Raw genomic sequence first — 21,517 nt, 5'->3', positions numbered from 1 at the left:
TGTGTGTGTGTGTGTGTGTGTGTGTGTGTGTGTGTGTGTGTGTGTGTGCTGTAGTGCACATGTGGAAATTGAAAGATAAATTATGGAAGCTAGTTCTGTTCTTCCACCCTGAGGATCTCAGGGCTCGAACCCTGGCTGCCAGGATTCCTAGAAAGCACTTTTACCCTCGGAGCAATTGCACAGGCCCAGGTTCATTCTTTTCTTCAAGAAGCATTTGTCTCCCACATAATGAATTCTCCAAAACCCCACCTTCTGGCTATTGTTTCATAGGAGACACTGGATGTGGGAATATGGGGTGTAGAGTGGTGTAGATTTTAGGGTCATAGTGGCAGCTTTGTCCCTTGGCTTGTCAAGACAACACAGCTTCTATTCTTGGTTCAGTGCTGTGTTGTTTCTTTGGGACTCTGTGAGGAAGTGAACGAGCTGTAGAACTTTCTCTGGGGAAACTGAATGCTTTCTATTCTCACTCTGTTCTCAGAACAAGGGCTGCTGGAAGGAACCACACTTTATCTCCGCCTTCCTCTCACCCCTCCATGTGTAGACACCTCTCTTCTCACAATGGGGACAAAGCTGCCCCTGTGGGCCCCTCTCTCTGGATATTTGAGCACGAGGTCTGATTGTGTTATCCAGGGAAGGTCTAGGCAGTTGGCCCCCTGCCCAGGCTGGAGTAGTCACTCACTAAATATTTGCTGGATTGAATTAAATTAAAATAATGGACTGAGCAGTGAGTGGCTGGAGAGGGCTGTTTCTCTTGGGAAGCATACCCATGTCTTCCAATTCCTTGAGGGTGTCAGAGTAGCTGGGAACTGAGATGCTACAAGGGAGGTCTGATGTTAAAGGGGGAGGGGCAGAGAATACAAGAAGCTCCAATTTATAACTCACCTCTGTGATTTCAGGCAAATTCGCTTCATCTCTTTAGAGTTCAGCTTACTCTACAATACGGATTTTTTTTTTCTTTCTTAAAGTGAAAATGCTTAGTAATTTCTTAGGACTTCTGTAATAAATTATCATACAATTTATAACATTAAAAATCAATGTTTGTACAATTCTGGAGACGAGAAATACAAAATTCAACATGTAGCCAGAACCACTCCGTGGGCAGGACCGAGGGGGTTCTGTTGGTGTTTCTGGCTCTGGGTGACAGTCCTTGGTGTTTCTAGCTAATAGATGGGTACATAGTTGCAGTCCTTGCCTTCACCACCACAGATCATTTCCCCCCATGTGTCTCTGTGTCCAGATTTCTTCTGTATAATGGTACCAGTCACACTGATTGAATGTCCCTCTAACCCAGCGTGGCTTCATCCTAACTAACTGCATCAGACCCTCTTTCCAAACAAGGTCATATTTGAAGGTTCATGGTGGGCAGAAATTTTGGAGAAACACTGTGCAAACCAGTGCAGATGATCAGGTCTTCTCATTAATTCCAGTGCTGTTGCTGTGATGCGTTCATACGTGTGCGTGAATCACCTTGGTGACCTTACAGTATGTGAAGTAAGGCCATCACAAAACGGCAGCTATCCTGTGATTCTGCTTAATTGGGTATCTGGATTAGTCAAAGCTCACAAAGAGAAGGATGGCGCTCAAGGCTTGGGGAAGTGGGGGGCTAGAGCTATGGAGTATTCATTTTGCAAGATGGAAGTATCCCTAAATATTAGTGACCTATGAATACTCTTAATAGGCCTGAAAGGTACATATAAAATAGCTTAGATGGTAAAGTGTAATGCTTACTCTACCACGATTGAAAATGTAAAATGTCATTCATTCATGTACTAAGCTGGAAAGTGATCACTGTCTGTGCCAGCCTTGTTACCTGGGTTAAGGACAGTACATCCTGGGTGACCTTTGGCAACTAAAGCCTTTTGCCAATGGGCAGCTGCCCGCACTTGCGTGTTTCATTGTTTCTTTCCTTGTTTGTCCTTAACACCTTTAGCTACAACCTGGGCAGCGGTGTGGCTTCCATCATGGTGAATGGTTCCTTCAGCGATGGCCGGTGGCACCGAGTCAAGGCTGTCAGGTGAGCATCTACAAAAAGTGAGGCAGAGCCAGGCTACACGCAGGTGGATGTGTGTCCAGCTTCCTCTCAGCCTTACTATCCTCGAATTCACCTTTACCTGGCATCCTCATATTGCCACCATAGCCCACGCCCTCTACTGATCAGTGGGCAGAAAATAAACCCCTGCATTGGCTCTGAATGGAAGAAGATGGCCTGGAGAAAACACTTACCAAATCTTACTGTGTATAGTCACTTACTATCATATTGTACGACATGAGAACATTTTTATAGGAGCGTATAATGGATGCTGAGCACACCCCGCCACACATCCATCGTCCCTCCCTTTCCTTTGGCCCTCCTTGTCCCCTTAGGCAACCTTATTTCTGCTTCCATATCATATGTCCATATATGATTTTATTTATCTGTAATTAAAGAGACCACCCAAGAGAAAAAGAAACATACATTCATCTTTGCGAGACAAGCTTGATTTGATGAATACGATTCTATCCAGGAGCATACATTTTCTGAAAATATATAATTCTTGTTCTGTCCTTATGGCTGAAAAAAATATATACATATCACATTTTCTCTAATCATTGTGTGGTTGCTTGGTACCTAGGTTGCTTCTGTAACTTAGCTACAGTTATTAATATTATTGCGGTGCTTTTAAACAGTGCTGCAATAGACATTGATAAGCAAGTATTCTATGACATGTAGGGTTAGAGTCTTTGGGATTTTATCAAGGAGTAGTACAGCTGGAACAATAGACTTATTGAGCTATCTCCTTTTTAATTCCCATAGGGGTTAAACTAGTTTACATTCCTACTAGCCATCTATAACGGTTCCCTTTGGTCCACATTCTTGCCAGTATTCGTTGTTGTATGTGGAAAACACCTGTTAGCGGCTAAACTGGGGTGGGGCCTTAACGTCTCACACAATGAAAATTTGAGGCCATGACGATCTTAAAGAATGCTCTAAATGCCCTGGCATAGGCAATCCCTGCCCCTTTAAAAAAATATTATCTGAACATTAGAAGTCATATACATTCACCTAGCCCCTATGACATATCTGTGCCCTCCTAATGCTAATTGCAATTCTGACTTTTGATTAACTTTGGACAGATCATCCCTACGTCCTTATAATTTTGTCTGTGTGTCCTTACTCCTAACAATATGTTTTTTAGAAAAATAAAGCGCAAGTCCAAATCAGCAAGGTCAATACTGCACCCACCCCCAAATCCAAGTCCAAGAGAAAAAGATTTGAGCCTGGATTGCAGTTCCCTGAAAACATACTATAACCCTTGCTGGGGAATCAGCAGGCCATGGCAAATGTGAGGTCTGAGGGCCATGAGGGCTCAGCATCATCAACTTCACCTCCTGCTTCCATGTAGGCTGTGGTAAGACCATCCTTATTCAGCCCCCTGCCCTGACCACAGGGCCTACCTTGGAACCTCAAGGGATATGAAGACACAGACACAGATCTGTGTTTGTCTGGTACCAGGCATCCCAAAATCCAGTTGTATGTGTTGGCATTCTCAATAAGCCAAATCTCTAGTTGTTTAAAAAAAACCCAATGATTTTCTTCATAATGCATATTTACAGGTTTGGATCTCAATTTTTTTCTAGAAAACAGGTCAAATGCAGGGTCCAACCTAACCTCAAATCATGCCCTAGCATTCAGCTTGTGAAAGACTCATTTCTCTCCCCCTCATTTACAAAAGAGGTTGCACACAGGCATCTCCAAGGGAATGTGAAATGCTTTGGTTCTCCATTCCAACCTTATTTAATTCCAACAGCTTCCCCTGGAACACCAGGCAATACACCCTGCTTATATCCATGAGTCAAACTGGTTGGTAGAATTGTCATACCCTGTAGAAGAGTTTAACTTTCATAATTATTGTGGTTTGATTATGTATATGAAAATACATAATGCTGTGGATAACAGTCCCTTTCTAGACATGTAAGGAAACAGATGTTAAATGCATTTCCCAAAACTATATAAATTGTTGTGGGCAGAACCTAAAATCAAAAAACGTTTCTGTTCTACCCCATGATTCAGCCCACACACAGGGATTTCGGATGCTTGGGAGAAATATTGTAGTGGAATGTTCTCTCAGAAGAAACTCATATGGCAGAACATTAAGCTTGGCATATGCAGACAGCTTATTAGACATAGCCCTTCCTATTGACACAATCAATCTCATTTCTAGTATGTCTTGGGTTTCAGTGAGGATGAATAGGAGATGCAGCCAGGAACTGGATGGGTTGGAGAATCTACTCATACTTTGTGAGGTGTGAGCAAGCAGGCCTAGTGGGAACTGGGTGAGTCAAGGATGTAACTGTCACATATGACAAGAAGGACTGGGTTGATCTTAATTCTCTGTGGAAGACTCCAGGTCAGAGATAGTAAAATAAACAAGAGAGGGAATCTCTAAGGGAGATGGGCTCTGCTTTACACACTATCTTGCTTTGAACGATTCTGGTCATACAAGCATGGCTCCTAATAGAGTGTAGGAAATATCTCATGTATCCAACATCTTGTGACAGATAATTTAGACATCATGCTTTATAACCTTCCAGGTTTACAGAAATTTAAGATCTGTATTTGTGTGTGTGTGTCTACATAAAAGCAATCCTATGATAATATGTCGATAACCACAGCAACATGCACCTTTGGTCAACCTCAATAGAGCAAGATGTGTGTCAGGCACTGTGGCCCTGAGCTCCGAATGTATAACAGATGGTCTGCACAATAGCTTTAGAAGTTGAGCTTACATGTGTGGATGTTAAGCTTTACGGATTCATTTGGTCATTCATGTTATTATGAACCATACAGTAATCAGGATGCCCAAGACACATCATTGAGGAAAATCTACTCCTTTGCTTGGTGGTCTTTCATTCCTCTAGGATGCAACAATGAGCAATGAAGACAATGAAGTGCATTATATCTTCAACTCAGAAATATAAAAAATGAAAATACGCTCATAGTTGATGAGATAAAGTAAGCTGGAATCGTTTACAGTAATGGGGGGTGGCAGTGTAAACAAGACAAATTGTGAAGGCCATTGCCAAATCCAGGTACAAGGGTATAAAAATCATTTCTAGACTACAGAGGACATAGCTGGAAGAAATTCTTGAAAACTCAATGAATGAAGAGATGGTATCGGAAAGTGAGCTCCAGTTGGTCCCCACTTCCGATGGGACTATAAAAGAAGGCATTTTGTGAGGTTTTTCTTTTTTCTTTTTTCTTTTCTTTTTTTTTTTTTTACAGCCTCATTACATTGCACATAGTTGGCACTTTCATCCCTCTAAACCAAAACAATTGGATTAACTCCAATGGTGATAGTTTATTTCATTTTGTTTGTTTACTTTTCTTTGCAGAGATGGCCAGTCTGGGAAGATTACGGTGGATGACTATGGAGCCAGAACAGGCAAGTCACCTGGCATGATGCGGCAACTTAACATCAATGGGGCTCTGTATGTGGGTAAGTGACCTTGACCAAACCTTAATCTGTCAGACCTTTTCCTCCTTTCCCTCATTAGGCCTTTATTTGTTATCTCAGGGCTGTCTACTCCACAGGGTCAATCAAATACCTGGAAATCAGGAAACTGTCCAAATAGTCCATTCTTCCATGTTCTGAACTTCTGACTCACGGCTGAGGTGGCAGGAAGGGACTCACTCACACTGCTTTTGTGCTCTGGAGTGATCCATGGGGGGTGGGGGGGACCCACACTTTTTTGTTTATAGAATAGGAATCTTCTAAATATAGCTACATGAATTCTCTCTGAGGAAAGAGAATCCGGCTGTGTGTATCCTCTCTCAGAATAGAATGGGTAGAATTCCTATAAATGACTAATGATGTACTATGCAGATTGAAAAAAAAGGCATGAATTTGTACCTTTTGTGTTTTCTAAGTGAGCTTAATTAAAAGCAGCCAAGACAGCACCTGTTGTTGACATCATGCAACATTTAAAAATCTGTTGGAGAACTATTTGGCTTTAAGGTTGTCAGCTGAACCAGAAATCACACCTGAGATGGACCTTTGTAGCTTCCGGAGGTGTATTCAACTGATCAAAATCAATCTAATATGTGTGAGGCACTAGATACTCTGTCCTTGGCCAGGGGACACTCGAGTGGACCATAAAGAACCTCCCACAGGTGGTGCCTCTTCTTGGTTCATTCTTTCTCCCGCCCCTTTGCCTCCTTGCAGGTGGAATGAAGGAAATCGCTCTGCACACGAACAGACAATACATGCGAGGCCTTGTGGGCTGCATCTCCCATTTCACACTGTCCACCGATTACCACATTTCCCTCGTGGAAGACGCTATGGATGGGAAGAATATCAACACTTGTGGGGCTAAGTAACACCAGCTGGCCTTGCCCGAGGGACATAGTCTGTATCCAAAAATCCCAGGGGCCCAGAAACCCTGTCCGATGCTGCACTCAGAGGTCTTGAAATCAGGTGTGTTTACTTTCATGGAGGACAAAGTACACCCTGGTGAGAGCCAAGATGGAAAGTCCTGGGTGGCTTTCTCTGCTAACGCCCTGTGGACTGAACCCAATGGACTACTGTGGATAGGAAGCATTGGACTTTATCGTTCAACATATAAAGTCTGTGAGAGATGATACGTCAATCCAAGCTCTGGAAACTCTCTGCTGTAGCTCAATGCCTGTGTTGTGTTAAAATGAGTGAGAGGTAGACTGATTGAGAAAGAATGAATGAGCGAGAGAGAGAGAAAAAAACAGAGAGAGACAGAGAGATACCTCTCCGAATAGTATTAAAATATTTCTGCTCTTCCCTGACTTATGACACTCACAGAAAGACTGTGCGACCCGGAACTTCATACTTCCAACTTTGTTCTATGGATTGTATAGATTAACCCCTTCCATGCCTCGCTGGCTCACTCAATGTGCTCTGACTAGTCGATGAAAATAAAAGTTGGGGTAAATTAAACATAGAATAATAATCAGACTGTGGCCTCCTCCCCCAAGCTTACCTCTAATGCCAATATTCTTTTTACGATGCAGATGGAAGAACATGGGCTCCCTGATTTTGTAGCTGTACTTTTTGTAGGTGACTATTTTTATAGCCGCAGACTGTCCACTCTCAGGGTGTGCTTCTGAAAGTTAGTGGCTGATCTTAGTTATGGCACACCTTCCTAATAGTTCTTTCACAAAGGAGATGCTATTGGGCCATTTGTAGTGTCGGTGGAGTGGTGGAGACTGGCTAAGATGGGCCACTGGGAGAAGGGACCATTCTCTTTCAGTATATATTGATGGTTCAAGGGGATGAATATGATGCCGCTGTCCAAAGTGAAGAGATTAAAAGGAATGTATCACCGAGGTGGGTCATTTACCATTGTTGTTTTAAGAGAGGGAAAATGTCTGTAATAAACATAAATAAGGGAAAGAAGAAGACCTCATCCAGTCATTTGTGGAGGTGTGACTGATCATGCAGAAGCCACATCTGCAAAGGGACAAGATTACTAGAGAGTTCAAGGTTGTGCGATATCTAGAGATATGTCTTCACCAGGGTCTGAGGATCTGGACCAGACAGAGAAGGCTGCTTCTTTCTTCTGTACCATCAGCTGTGCCCTGTGCTATGCATACACATGACTGCAGACAGCTGGTGCCCTGGCTGGTCCCCACAAGAGGGCTTACTAAGGGAAAGGTGAGATGAATGTTGCCCCTATAAGTGGAAGGAAATATGATCCAACTCCAGAAAGAGCCTATAATTAGTCTCAGGCATGACTCTATTCTTGTCTGTGCAGCATCCATTCGGCAGAGACTTGAGCTTTGTGCAAAGCACAGTTTTTAGGCATATTAAGACTTCTAAGAGATGGCTAAATAAACCAGAGAGGCTTGCCTCACTCTCCGACCTTCTGCCTCTTATGCTTAGGAGCCTTTTTGGCAAGGAATCCTGATAATAACAATAGTCCCAGTGGTCTCCCTCTCCTGCCCACGTTACCCCACAGTCTAAAAAGAGGTGTGGGGTAGAATATGAGTCTCATTACCTTCCAGTCACCCTCACCTCAATACCTTCTCCTGGAGGCTCCCAGGGCCAGTACTTCCTATGATAAAATAAAGAGTTGTTTTTGTAGAACATTTGCCTCTGGAAAAAAGATAATCATTGTGATTTTAGCAAAATATCCAGCTGAATGAAGGCCAGAGAATTGTCCTGCAAATGAGTTGTTCTATGCAAGTGTTATCCTAGGGAAACGCAGTGACCCAGGGATGAGGGCCTGGGAGTGTGCGTTGATTCTGAAGTCCTCTGCGGGTGAGAAGCACATGGGGGTTAAGGGGAGATGGGGACAGTGACAGGGCGATGGAATACAGGCGGGAAGGGTCCTATAGGTGCAAAAGGAGTGAGGTTAGAAGGACCCAGAAGGGCAAGCAGCTTCAAAGTCTGAGTGGAAGACAAGAGATGGAGGATCACGACTCTCCCCTCCTCTCTGTGGACAGAACCCAGGAACTGTGGGATGAGTTTATAGGAGATGTAATTATGAGGCTCAAGTCTTTAACCTCTAGCTGAGGGATTAGACCTCACTCTGTATTAATGGGCAGGAGATCTGGGGAGAGCTTATCCTGGACTTGTGAGTAGGCTGCTTTTATCTCTAAGTGTAGCCATTATTTCTTGCCACAACAAGGCTACCTGCCTAAAACCCACACCTCACCCTTGCCTGTGGTTCACAGCAGTAGGTCGCTCCTGTGCCTTGAGTAGCCAGCCTCACGACTCTACCGGCTTTCGTGGTCTTGACACAGTAGTTCTTCTCTCAGTCTTTACTGGAGTTTCTCATAGGTAGAGTGACTGAGATGGGAAGGTAACTTGGATCTGCTCTCTGTGCCCCTCATCTTGCTGGGCCCAATTGGCTAGCTGTGGCACGCCTGTCTCATGACAGTGCAGGAGGGTAGGAACACTAGAGAGTAGTGTCAGGCTCCTGCCGTAGTCCTAGGTTCAGCACTGTGATGTAGCATTTCCCTTGCATCCTGTTAACATCTACAGAATTGAGAAACAAAGAAAAGAATTCTCTTCCATAACAAAGTGGAGACTCTTTATAATGAGAGGATCTACTAAGGGAGTTGCCATGGATACAAGAAGGGGTGGAAAAAATCAGGACCATTAATGAGTCAGTCAGTCCACCCTAACAGATAATGTTAATGAAAGACACGCCATAGAGGTGAGGTGGCCCCCATGACTGCTGTCTTCTGCAGAAGTATTGGGACTGGTGAGATCTGGTCTGTGCGAGGCTATGAGAGGCTGGCCAAGCTCAATGCATGTAGCACTGGCTTCTCCCCTGACTCTGTCTTCTGTTCTCTGTCTCGCTTGACTGCCTACCCTTACCGTTGTCTGATACATGGTAGCTGTGCTTTTCTGAGGAGGGACTAGCAGGGAGTAGGACCTTAGCTTTGGTTTCATGTGACTGCTGTGGTAAGAGGCAGGTTGAGAAGTCTGGCTGGGTTTCTGGCTGGGAAGAAGGTTCAGGGAGTGGTCAGGGAACTGGGGATCCCTGAGAATCTTATCTGAGGAGAAAGGGTTCTGTGAATCGTCATCAGTTCCTGAAAAGCCCCCTTAATCTGAATCTGAGAAAATTCCCTGGAGCCTTCCACATGCTTTAAGCAGGGACAATGGAACAGGGAACTTTTTTCTATTAAAGTGGACTTTAATAACCTTGTATATTTTCTCTAGACCCACCTAGATCTCCCTGAGACAAATCTATGGGGTTGAATTTGTCCCTACACTGCTCCCAGAACCCTGTCAAGCTTGTCTGTCACTGCTCTGACTGGCTCCCTGCTCTCTGTTTTCTTGCTTGCCTTTCACTTCCTGGTCAGCCCCATTCAGGCCTCGAGCTGCTCCAATACAAACAGGCCCACTGGTTTCCACACACCAACTGCCCCAGGTCCACAGTAGCGGGCCTTTCCTTCCGATTCCCCTCCTCTGCTTTCCGACACCTCTTCCCCGCCTCCCTTCCCTCACCTCTCCAAGTGGGAGGAAGGATCTCGGACATATGCCCGGAGCTGGCGGGCGGAGTGCTTTCCACTTGGAGGAAATACTGCATTTTTCACCTTTAACCCAGAAAAATATGGTTCTCAGTAAGCTTGTTTTTAGCACTGAGCGTTCCCAAAGGAAGAAAAAGAGAGGAGGAGGAGGGGCCTGCAGCCCCTCATAGCGGCCTTACCACCAGGCCTTGCCCCATTCAGCTGCTCATCCTGGGAGAGAATTGCCCAGGGGCAGCCTGTAGAGTCTCAGCTGCTGCTGCAGATGGTAAGAGAATCACACTTGCAAATAGAAAAAGAATACGTGGACCCGGGGACCTGGACAAAACATTAGCTGCTTTCCCATTCCTTCCTTCGCATCCCTGCCTCATCCAGCTTCTGCCCGACCCAGGAATGTATAGTAGCTGCCCATAGAAGGCCTGGCCACCATACATGCCAGGGCACTGGAGGAGTGGAGTGAGGTTCAACACTTCATTTCTGAGACTTTCACCCTCAGGGGGCCCAGAGGAAGGACACACCAGCAAGAATCAAAACCTCAGTGCCAAGTGAGGACTAGTGTGCCTATAGTCCAATCCCACAATGGGGTCTCAACCCAGAGAGTACATCTTTGTAATTGAGCATGCACATAAAACAGATTAAAACAGGAAGGGCCTGATAGGAGCCGCTGCCCCACTCATTTTGAGGCCATAAAAGGCTAAGTTTGGAGACTCCCAAGATGGCAGGCATTGGTGTCGGTACTAGGCTGTCCCCGGAAGTTCTAGATTACAGGTCACTACATGGAGGCCAGCATATGGCTAACCCAGTTTAACAGTTTAGACCAGCTTCTGGGCTAAGCCTTCAGAGCAATTAGCTTCAAATACATGTCCAAAGAATGCTCACGTAGTTGATCTTAACAGTTGTACTCCTAGGATAGCCAGAACGGGTAAGCTTGTTCGACTTGAGAAGTTAGAAACGGTGCAAAAAGATAGTTGATGTCCTAGCCAGTTTTATGTCAGCTTGACATAAGTTAGAATCATTTGGGAAAAGAGAAAATTACCACACCAGATTGGCCTGCTGGCAAGCCTGGTGTGTGTGTGTGTGTGTGTGTGTGTGTGTGTGTGTGTGTGTGTGTGAGAGAGAGAGAGAGAGAGAGAGAGAGAGAGAGAGAGAGAGAGAGAGATTTGATATAGGAAGGTACATTTTGACTGTAGACAGTGTCATTCCCGGACTGATAGACCTGGGTGCTGTAAGAAAGCAGGCTGGTTAAGCCATGAGGGTCCAGTGTGAGTTCCTGCCCTGACTTCCCTGACTTAATAGACTACATGCTCTAAGATGGAATAAACCCTTTCTTTCCTGATTTGTTTTTGTTCACAGTGTTTGATCACAGCACTAGAAAAGTAGCTACGATAGGTGACTTGTCTTACGTCTCAGAGAGGGCATAACCCTGACAATGCTTTTGGGAACAGGATCATAGGGTTACAGAGGGGCATGCTGAGGCTTCCTAGTGTTCACTGTAGGGAGGTCTGAGCAAAGGTCTCAAGAGTCTCCTTGTCAGTCTGTTGTTACAGCTCTGTTGAGAGTGAATTCTTCCATAGTTCTTCATTGCAGGTGTAAAGACAGAAAGCTGCTGCAGTTGGGTGGGGTTCAGGCCCCTCTACAGGCACTTAGGTCTGGATTCAATTCTTTTCCCCCTTCTCCTTTGCCTTCAAGTCCAGAAATAACCTCTAAAACTCAGGGGAGTTGTTTAAACTATTTCTGGCTAAACGCTGATCCCTGGGCCCCTTCCTTGGCTTGGCTAAACCGTGTGCTCCAAGAGCAAGACAGACAGCAGGCAACACCTCTCTGCCTCACCAACTTCTGCTGCTTTCCCTTGCTGAAACATCTTTGTCCTAGAAAGTCTGTGGCCCCTAGGAACTCTTGTCCTTTCCTGGAAAGACAGAGAGGAACATCATGTCTTAGCACTTGGAGAAAGTCTCTTCTATTCATCTATCTTATTGTTCTGCCTTGTATAAGATTCAAAGGGTGTCTGGAGGCACAGAAGGTTCCCAACACATAGTGTGGTCTTCCCCCGTTGTCCCAGTTGACCATCTCTAAGTGGGGGGCCCAGCCTGGGGCTGCAGCCTCCTTGGACAGTCTGATATTAAAGGGCTACAGCTCTGACTTGGCTATGTGTAAGAGGTCTTGGATAGAAATATCTCCGAGAAGGAAGGCCAAGGAGGCTCAAGGCATTTGCCGTTTATACTCATTTAATAACAAAAGTTAGGGGCACCAAGCCAGGGGATTAGCTGAGGAAAGCCCTGCTAGGAAGTTGGCTGAAGGAGAGCAGAGTCAGAGAAAATGAAGTATCAGATAGAACTGTGGGAGGAGAGGCTGAGGGGTCACAGGGCCCCCGCATGATGAACTGAGTGCCTGTGGCGGATATTCCATATTCTATCTGAACTTGATGGGGGCTGGGGAGGTGTCAGAGAAAACTATGAGAAAGGGGTATAAAACAGGGTACTGCTTAACAGACAGTGTGCCCAATGGTTGTCCAGGGCACATTCACAGGACCTCAGACATGACAGAAGTCTGTGATGCTTGGCCCCAGCCTCCTGACCAGGCTGGTGGGGTAGCACCGCTTGCCAGAAATGGAGGATTCACCTGATAATCCCTCTCTGTCTAGCCTGCAAACCAAAGCTCCTGGGAGTTCATTTGGAGGCCTCGGGTTGTTGAAGGTCAGCGATCTGCTAGGGTCTCAGTTAGCCTTGCTGTAGACCTCCCTTCACAGAACTTCATCAAACCATATTCATTTCAGAAACATTTCCTGAGAGCTTTGTCACAAAAATCTGGTGAATATAAAACAGAACTCAAGACATCTGGGTAGGAATCTTTTGAGGCTCAGTATCCTCTCTGAGCTCACTGGTCACTCCATCCTTTCAAGGCTCTAAGAGGCCATCTCTTATGGAAGAGTCTTGTCCTTTCTGGAGTATCTCCCTCACTCAGCTAGGCTCTCAGGGTACCAACGTTTTGTTAACTTTAAGACCACTTATTAGTAACGTAACCACGGGAATAATGTTTTATTTATTCAGTTTGAGATAAGAACTATTCAAGCCACAGGGCAAAAATCCCGGGAGTTTCTTAAATCCTGCCTGCTGATAACCATTTACTTTTACATACTAAGAATATCCAGCTTATTTGACCAACTTCCCTAAACAATGAGTCAAAGACTATCCCTATCATAGGATAGGGAAATTTTATATTCAGAGAGAAAAATCTATTTTAGACATCCTATTTATAGTTCCTGAAAAAATCCATTTTCTTTGAGTATGAGGATGTATTGCCAATGACTGAATGCTCAGGGTGGAGCACCGTGGCTTGGGTTGGTACCCTGGGGACCAAGGAGACTGAGTCATAGAGCTGCCCTTTCCAGTTGTCACTCAGTATTAACCCTGGGTAGCCCTGGCTCAGGTCTGTGTTTTATAGGAAGTGACAGGTAAGCATGACTCTGAATTAGGTTCAGCTCTTCCTTAGTCAGTCAGTTGTAAAATACCACATTTTATGGCCATGTGGCTTTGAGAGCTCTGACACATGTTAGTGGCTCTCTGTATAAAAATCAAGTATTGTCTCTTAAGTCTGACTCAACTCAGGCCAGGTATTTTTGACATTCAAAATCACCCACCAGTTTTTGTTTTGTTTTGTTTTTAAAAGATGGGCAATATTAAAAAGTCCATTATATATAATTAGATAATCCATCTATCTGTCATCTGTCTGTTGACATTCTATGCGCTTGGTCTTAGAAAAGCTGTTGATAAGATTTTTGAGATGTATTCAAGAAAGGGTTCAAGCTCCCAGATAGTTTCAAAGGACAAAAAGTCTCATGTTAAAGAGAGCCAATATTATGAAATCCAAGATTACATAGATTTCTTTTATCCATTTCTAGTTTTCCTTTAGTATTGATTTGTCTAATAAAAAAATTGCCTACTAGTAAAAGCACTACCACAGGGCACGTTTAGTCCAAGGACAGGTATAATGAGGGCTCTTCATCAGCTCTGAAGGGGATTGCCCCATGTAAGATACCCAGGGCTACACTTTGTCCCTTCTCTGTCCTCAAAGAAATTCAAAGATTTGCTGAGCCTCAGAAATGTGACAGATACTACACCAAATGGGAACGAATGGTAGTAACAGCAGCCCTCTGCCATGCTCCTTCTGACTGCCATGTGGAGCTTCCTGAGGCCTCAGAAAGGTACATGGTACCATGGGGAAGTGTAAGACTGGATGAAGTAAGCTTAGGAGTGACAACGCTGACAGGACCTCCTTAGACCCAAGGATGTTCACCTGAAGCCTGGGGTGGAAAAAGTGAGCAAAGCCCCATTCCGGCTGAGCTCTAGCAAATAGACCTCAGGGTCTATTTCTACAACTTTTGCTGTGTGCTGTCACCTTCTGATAAATTGAGTGATGCAGAGGAAGGTTCGCATCTAAACTATTATGCAAGCATTTGCATCTTTACAGTGCCGCCCAGAAAGAGGGCCAGGCTGGAAGCAAGCATCTATCCTGCAGGAAATGTTACATGCTTAGACTATAATAAGTCTTGACATTCCTGTGATACACACTGGGGTGCAGGGTTTACGATGAGGAATAGGGTGAGAGAGAGGTTGAACATCTTCCAGTATGGTTTAGGTGACCCATCAGTGGTGAGCTCGGATCCCAGATGGAACTGTGCAACCTCACACATGACAATGTCCCTCAGAACCATTTTGAAAATGGAAGAACCAGTTCCAACCAATAGTTGTCTGTGGTCCTGCGGTAATGAGACTCTTATTAGTTTGCCTCTGACAGGATATGCAAGCTGTTTTACACTGTGACTGGGGAAGAAGGGGGGAGGGGAGGCCATCGACTCTCAACACTGCTTCCTCTGCTAATGTGCTTGGCACCATGGCTCTGAGGGGGAGGGGTGGTAGCGAGGAAGAAAGAGTCCAGTTATGCCTTCCTCCCAAGCTGCCTGGAGTGCTGACACAGGTCTGCTGTGGTGACAAGCCAGCTGGGGCCATAAGGGGACAGATGATTTAAATCTGTGCTGGAACTTAAAATTATTTCTCCCCTTTCAAGCATTTAGCTACCAGAAAGATAAATGCACTGAGGTTTCCTCCATTTTAACATTATTTCTCCTTGACAGCTTATCAAAGTAATTTTCTAATTCTTTTCTTATCCCCACAACTTGAGATTGATCTTCTAAGTAAAAAATCATCTCCAATTTAATCTTGAATCCGTTCAACTCATCTCTCATTATCAATTTCCCTGGGTTATAAAGACTGAATGTCTTGAAATCGGTTTTCCTGCCAGTCATTCATGGGGAAGGGGAGTGGATCAAATGCACGGGTCATTTCAAACGAATTCTATAGTTCTTTTGTAAAGGACCGAGGTTTGCGATCACATTGTGCTGTGATGCTGGATATAACATGTTACCACTTCTTCATCCATCTCTAGGTTTTGTCTTCCTGCTGAGCCACATGGTTCTTCTCTTTATACTTTTTTCAGTTCCTGAAGGTAACGGTGGTATACATCTTGGCTTCAGAACTCAACCTTCTGGGAACAAGCTCTGCATTGAGAATTCCCCAAAGCACAGACCATATGTGTGAGCTTTTCTAGCACTTAAATATTAACATGTGTTTCACAACTAATTTACAACTGGCTTGTACTTTTACAGGCTAGAGTCGGGCTCATTCGTGCTCTGGTTGTTACTCGTCGTAAGTCTGAGCTACAGGAGACAAAGAACATTTCTCTAATGCCACTGCAGACTCCTAAATGACTGGAAGTTTTGTTAAGTCAATTACTATATTTCAAAATTAAGTTGAAATTTTAATCCATTCCCAGAAACTCCTGAAATATTCAGCTCTCTTGGGAGATAATAAATTAAAACCCTTGCCTGAAGGACCAACATTTTTTTTTCTTTTCTTTTTGAGACAGCATGTAGCCCTGGGTGGCCTGGAACTATATAGACCATGCTGCCCTCCGACTCACAGAGATCCCTCTGCCTCTGGCCCTGCTTCCTTAGCACTGGCTGGACTAAAGGTGTGCACAACCACATATGGCAATAATCTTCTTACTTGCTAATGCTGGGTTCTCACTTTGTAAAAATTTTATTTTTTTAGTTAAATATAAGGATCATTGGTTTTTCTACATAAATATAACACAAATTTAACAGAGCAAATAAAAGGTGCTATGAACAACACAGCAACACCTCCAAATACTAAAATCACCACTAAAAGTTCTTGATTGCTTTAAAGTCACTGTGATTATTATGGGATAAGAGTAAAAACTTGTGAAGAGTAAGAACAAAGTGAAGGCCACTTTTCCTAAATGTTTGAGACATGAGGGAAAGCATCCCAAACCAATAAATGTCCAAACTTACTAGGGTAAGATGTAAGAAAATATATTTATTTTTTTCCATGACAATACTATGATAAAATTGTTAAATACATGCATGTTTTAAAAACAGACATAGGTAACATCTTTATATAATTAACAGCCAAGCGATACTAGTTTTATATTTGCAGTGTCTTGGTAATAGGTTATTTACATAATCTATGTTCTTGTGATAATCATGTTTCCCAAAAAGATATGGAAGCTAAATTCTGAAATTATGATATAAAGAGTTCAAATTTCCCGATTTAACAGTGGCATTCATGTTGGACATATCCAACATTTCACAAGGCTGGAAATGCCTCCGCTGTCGATCTCTGTGAGTATTGTTTTATTCCATACTCAACTAAGAATCCTTTGAGTTGGAGTAAATCACAGAGACACACGTCGATCTCATTTACTTCCTGTGTACAAGCATTTAAATTCCTTATAGGACTGAACATGATTTTAGGTATTGCACATCATAACTGATCCTTTGATTTAACACAACCGGGTCTGTAGTGGTAATTTTGCAAGAAATGGAAAAGGGAAAAGTTATGCAAACTGCAGTTTCTATCTTCTTTCAGCTACATGGACACACGCCTGACCAAACAAAGGTTACTAAACAGGAGCTAGCATTTAGAGGCCTAAAGATATTTAACATAACACCATCTTTAAAACGACATTCATTCTACAAACCTTACAAAAGACAAAGACTTAGATCTGTTCACAGTATGTGTGTCTTGTAAACAGTAATGCACTGTAATGCAAATTTGAAAGGAAAAAAAACGGCAATTTCTTAGTGTTGCAGGGAAGATGACTGATGGTCTGCTAATGAAAGATCTGGTAAAAAAAAAAAATTTTTTTAATTTCACTAGGAACACTGAGGATTTTCAGATGGCTTACTTTACCTTTGAACATGCCTGTAAGTTCGTATCATTTTGGACTCAGAATCTTTCTATCCAGAACAACCTTTTCAAAGTAACTCTGAATAGAATGTCTTTTAGCAGTTGTGTCCTGGGGTAGCCCCTAACATCTACTCCACCACAAGGAGCTGAACAGGGTTTATTCTTGAACACTTCACCATGCTATTCATACTTTGTTAAAGAATACATTGGAAAGAAAAGTAAACAGAAGGGACTGGGTGCTTATAACTGACCAAATGGGAAGAAACCAGTGAAAGTGTTTGGATAAAACGAGGAGAGTGTCATCTGAAAACTACCCTTCTGCGTTTTGTTCTTGGACTACCTGCCAAAACACTAAGCTGCTCATGACCTAAGGAAGACAGGATTACTACCTAAAAATATTTTGATCTCGAAGGATATGCTACTGGATCTTGAAGTTCGTTCGGAAGTTCAAACTGCCCATTTAAAGTGGAATAATTAAAAATAAATGCACATGTAAGGAAATAGAATAAATTTAAGTAGGTAGCCAATTAGATGTACCAAATATTCTCGGCATAAGTACAGCAAAATGTCTAGAACAGCTGGATTTCTTTTCATGTTGATTATCTAATACAAAGGAAATCTTGAAGACCCATATGAATCAAATAATATTATTTTTCTTGTATTTTTTTTCTCAGTATGGTTTTTTTTTTTTTTTTGGTTTTCATTTTTTTAAAGTATTAGGTTCCAGCAACCAAAAATCGCACACTTGTTTAATGTGCGATCAGGTATGGTTTATTCATAATAAAAGTATGCCACGGTTAGAATTTAAGTTAAGCAAATTCTATTTACACCTTGGACAAAAATTGCCATTCATAATACAGGAGAACAAGCACTACTCTGGTTAAGGACAGCGGGATCCAGTCACAATCTCATATCATAATGAGAAGCATGTGGAAATTCTAGACCAAATGACAACCCCAGAAAGTCTAACCAGAGGGAAAACCGAACAAAACTTGGGATTGCTCAGCTAAACACTGCTTCCAATCATTTCTGCCTGCATTTAGAAATCACTCATCTGTATTATACTCAGCATGGATATGATCATGCAATTATTAAGATAAAAGGACTAATCGAAAGGGAATAAAAATCTAACAACCCTAGTAAACAAAGAGGCTTAAACTATGAATAGCACTGGACAGGATCCATGATTCAAGCTAAATAAATTTGCAGGATATTCTAGGGTTATAGCTAAAAGATTAATGCCCTGTAAGCTTGGCCACAAGTTTTTAGGCCCATCCCCACCCCCACTTCTGTAATTTTTTTTGTTCTGGACACAGACGTAAGACAGGTATGACAGCAGAAAATATCAGTTCAAAGGAAATGTCTTGAAATATCTTATAAAGACAATGAGTTCTTCTATTGATCAACTAGGCTCACACACGTCACTTGCCATTACATACACCAGGTTGGTACAGATGCATCTCCAAACTGAGTCCTGATTAGATAAAAAGCAAACAACTCTGCAGTTAAAAGTGTGCTGACGGCGTCTAGTGAAAGATCTGATGAGTCTTCACGGTTTCACCTCACACTGTGGGGCTGTTTCCACAGTGTATCCAAACCTTTCAGTCATTTCTGATCTATGCGAGTCACATCTTAGTCTCAACCCTCCTTCAAGACAGTCCTGCCTAATCTGTCACACCCTAGAAAGGAACTCCATCAATACAGCCACTGACCTCTCACTGTGAGCCTGGCCTTAGCAGCTAATGGCCCTTCCCCCACACTTCACTTGAGATGCCAAGTACTGCACGTTCGGGGATCCTTTTTAAAAAGGCCATTTCACTCATTTCAACACAGTTTCAAACAGGAAACAGCAGAAATTACCTTAGTGCAAACACAACAAGTTTTATCAGAGTTAGTGCCTAAGCAGTAAGAGACTTTGAGATAATACTTTCTGCATATTGACATATTAAGGGGTACTTCAACTGCAAAGTACCATGACACTGACTTCAAATTTCTTTCGGGAGGAAACGTTCTCTAGCCTTTCACTAAATTAAGTTTATTGAGCACAGAAAGGGCTGTGCTATCTGATAAATACAGACAGGATTACTGTGACAGGAGAGATTTCTAACAAGAGTTGAGTTTGCAAGGACTTCTAAAACTGTGGCTTCCTACTGTCCTGTCCGCGTGCGATACTGCTGGGTGTTCAGAATGCAATCCTTCCAGTTCCCTGAACCATGAAAGCAAGGCTAATGTCAAAACCCGAGGCAGACAGTTCCTCCCTTGAGCCTCCCAATGAATGGCGACTTCTGTTGCCAGCTGCAGGAACAAAAGCACCTCTATCACCCAGCTCCGAAACACAACCCGACTTTCCAGATATGCAGAGCTGCCGGCTCAAGTCTGGGACACTACAGGTTCAACCAATGGGAAGATTTCAGAAGGTACACGTGTGCTAATTAATGTAGCATAAAACTCACTAAGCCTAGTTAGGTATTTAAGAAGGTTCTTTTAAATTAAATATTATTTAAAATGGCCACTTATAAGACCTATGATACCTTCAGTCTCCTTTTCTCAAAAGGGAAGTCTGAATGAAACTGGCTTACAAAAGGGTGGTAACATGTGTATGTGGTTCTGGTCAACAGATAGAAAGGAACCTAATTCTGGTTGAGATATCTGTAGTTGTCTGGCCAATGACTGGGTTCTCTCCTTTTCCTAAGGGCTGGGCACACATGTAGCCTCCCCTGTCACAGCTACCCTGAGTTCAGAGTATATGCACCATGAGGCTATCTTGTATAGAGGGATACAAATGACCCTTGCACTGACACTACAGCACACACTAAAGTCCCAAACCATGAGACAGGTAGTCAGGGCATGCCAATAGTGTTCTTCTTCTCCCCATCCTCTTCCTGTTTAGGCTACTCCTATATGCACACTGAGGGGACACTGCAGAGGTAGTAACACTGCCCTGGGATGCAGCTATATTCAACTCAATGGGGAAAGACTAAATAAAAGCTGCCTTGGCCTTAGCCCTAAGTCACATTCTCTTACACTAATCCAGGGCTGCCCTGCTTCTCCATAGCCCAGTGGTCCTTGAGAATGGACTTCAGAGGCAGGGTGGGATAAGCAGCATTCTAAACTTCCAACACCCATGGTCAAACGGACATCCTTTGGACAGGATGAGTCCATTTCTTCTTACCTTTCCCTCTGTTCCCAAATTGATGCAGTTCAGAATGATAAGCTATAACCTTCACAGACACTCATCCCGATTAGATGGGAATATGAAACTGGTAAGCTTCACTGGGGAACAAGGCCCGAGCTGAGGGCAAACAGAGCACAGCAGTAACAAGATGTGGCAGGGGATGGGGAAGGGGGTAACGGTGGGGGAGGGGCGAGGAGGTGCCAGGGCTCAGAGTGGCTGGGTGGAGGGTGGGGCAAAGATGGCACAAGACAAGACTCTTCGGTGATTTGGTTCTGGTTTAGAATATTTTTCAGGAATGAAAATTTCTAAGAGCTACCATCTACCTTTTACGTACTATACAATTGCATGACTAATGGTATTTCATTCCACATATCATTATATCAGGAAGTTCCAAAATGTAGTTGAATCCTAGGGTTAAAAACAGGATCATGATTTTTGTCCCTTGACATCCTGTATATATATTTTTCCATATGATTCTTTCAAAGATAAAATAAGAGGCCAGGCATGGTGGCACGTACACCTGCACTTGGGAGACAGAGACAGGTGGGATGTCTGAGTCTGAGGCCAGCCTCATCTACACACTGAGTTCCAGGATAGCCACGGCTATATAATGAGTCCCTGTCTCAAACAAAATAAAAAATAAAAAGATAAAATGTGAACTAAAAGAACAATCCATTATCTGCAAAATTTGGGGGACTTCAGGTGACACAAACAAAGGTCTTTCTCCTCAGCTGTTTCTAACTGTCATGTACTTTGGCAACCCAAAAGCAGAGCAAATACATGACATTCATTTTAGGTTTTTACTGCTTTTCTAAGAATCGCATTCGCTGTACACGTTGCTGATGAGAAACCAGGGTGGATTGAGGGTCCTGTACTCAGGACCTGCCTCGTCAATGCTGACAGAACAATCAATCACAGGCCACTAGCTACCAATTCCATAAGACTTATGGTCTCTAGTACAAAATCACTAACTGCTCCAGGGGGAAGTTATCTCCCTTTAAGTTTACAGATTTGAAGGCAGGATCTGAGACTCTGGACCCCCAACTGCCTGAGGCAGGAGGAGCTACACGACTCATGAGCGGTAGAAAA

General features: G+C 43.4%; 1 protein-coding gene across 3 annotated transcripts in view; it reads left to right on the top strand.

Annotated features, from left to right (window-relative positions):
• Nucleotides 1-7,860, top strand: part of Egflam (EGF like, fibronectin type III and laminin G domains) — a 178,363-nt gene extending 170,503 nt beyond the window's left edge. For 2 of the 3 annotated variants that reach the window (XM_028767595.1, XM_028767593.1), the window contains exons 21-23: nucleotides 1,931-2,014; nucleotides 5,374-5,477; nucleotides 6,204-7,860. In XM_028767595.1, the coding sequence (XP_028623428.1) occupies nucleotides 1,931-2,014; nucleotides 5,374-5,477; nucleotides 6,204-6,358 (343 nt within the window). In that variant the 3' untranslated portion in view covers nucleotides 6,359-7,860. The remainder of the gene's footprint in view (nucleotides 1-1,930; nucleotides 2,015-5,373; nucleotides 5,478-6,203) is intronic. The other variant, XM_028767594.1, reaches the window with a different exon arrangement.
• Nucleotides 7,861-21,517: the final 13,657 nt, after the last annotated feature.

The sequence above is a fragment of the Grammomys surdaster genome, unplaced genomic scaffold (genome assembly GCF_004785775.1).
Source record: "Grammomys surdaster isolate TR1022 unplaced genomic scaffold, NIH_TR_1.0 174, whole genome shotgun sequence".
In the NCBI taxonomy this organism is placed as follows: domain Eukaryota; kingdom Metazoa; phylum Chordata; class Mammalia; order Rodentia; family Muridae; genus Grammomys; species Grammomys surdaster.
Note: the sequence above shows the minus strand (reverse complement) of the source record. Positions and strands in the feature narration are given on the sequence as shown.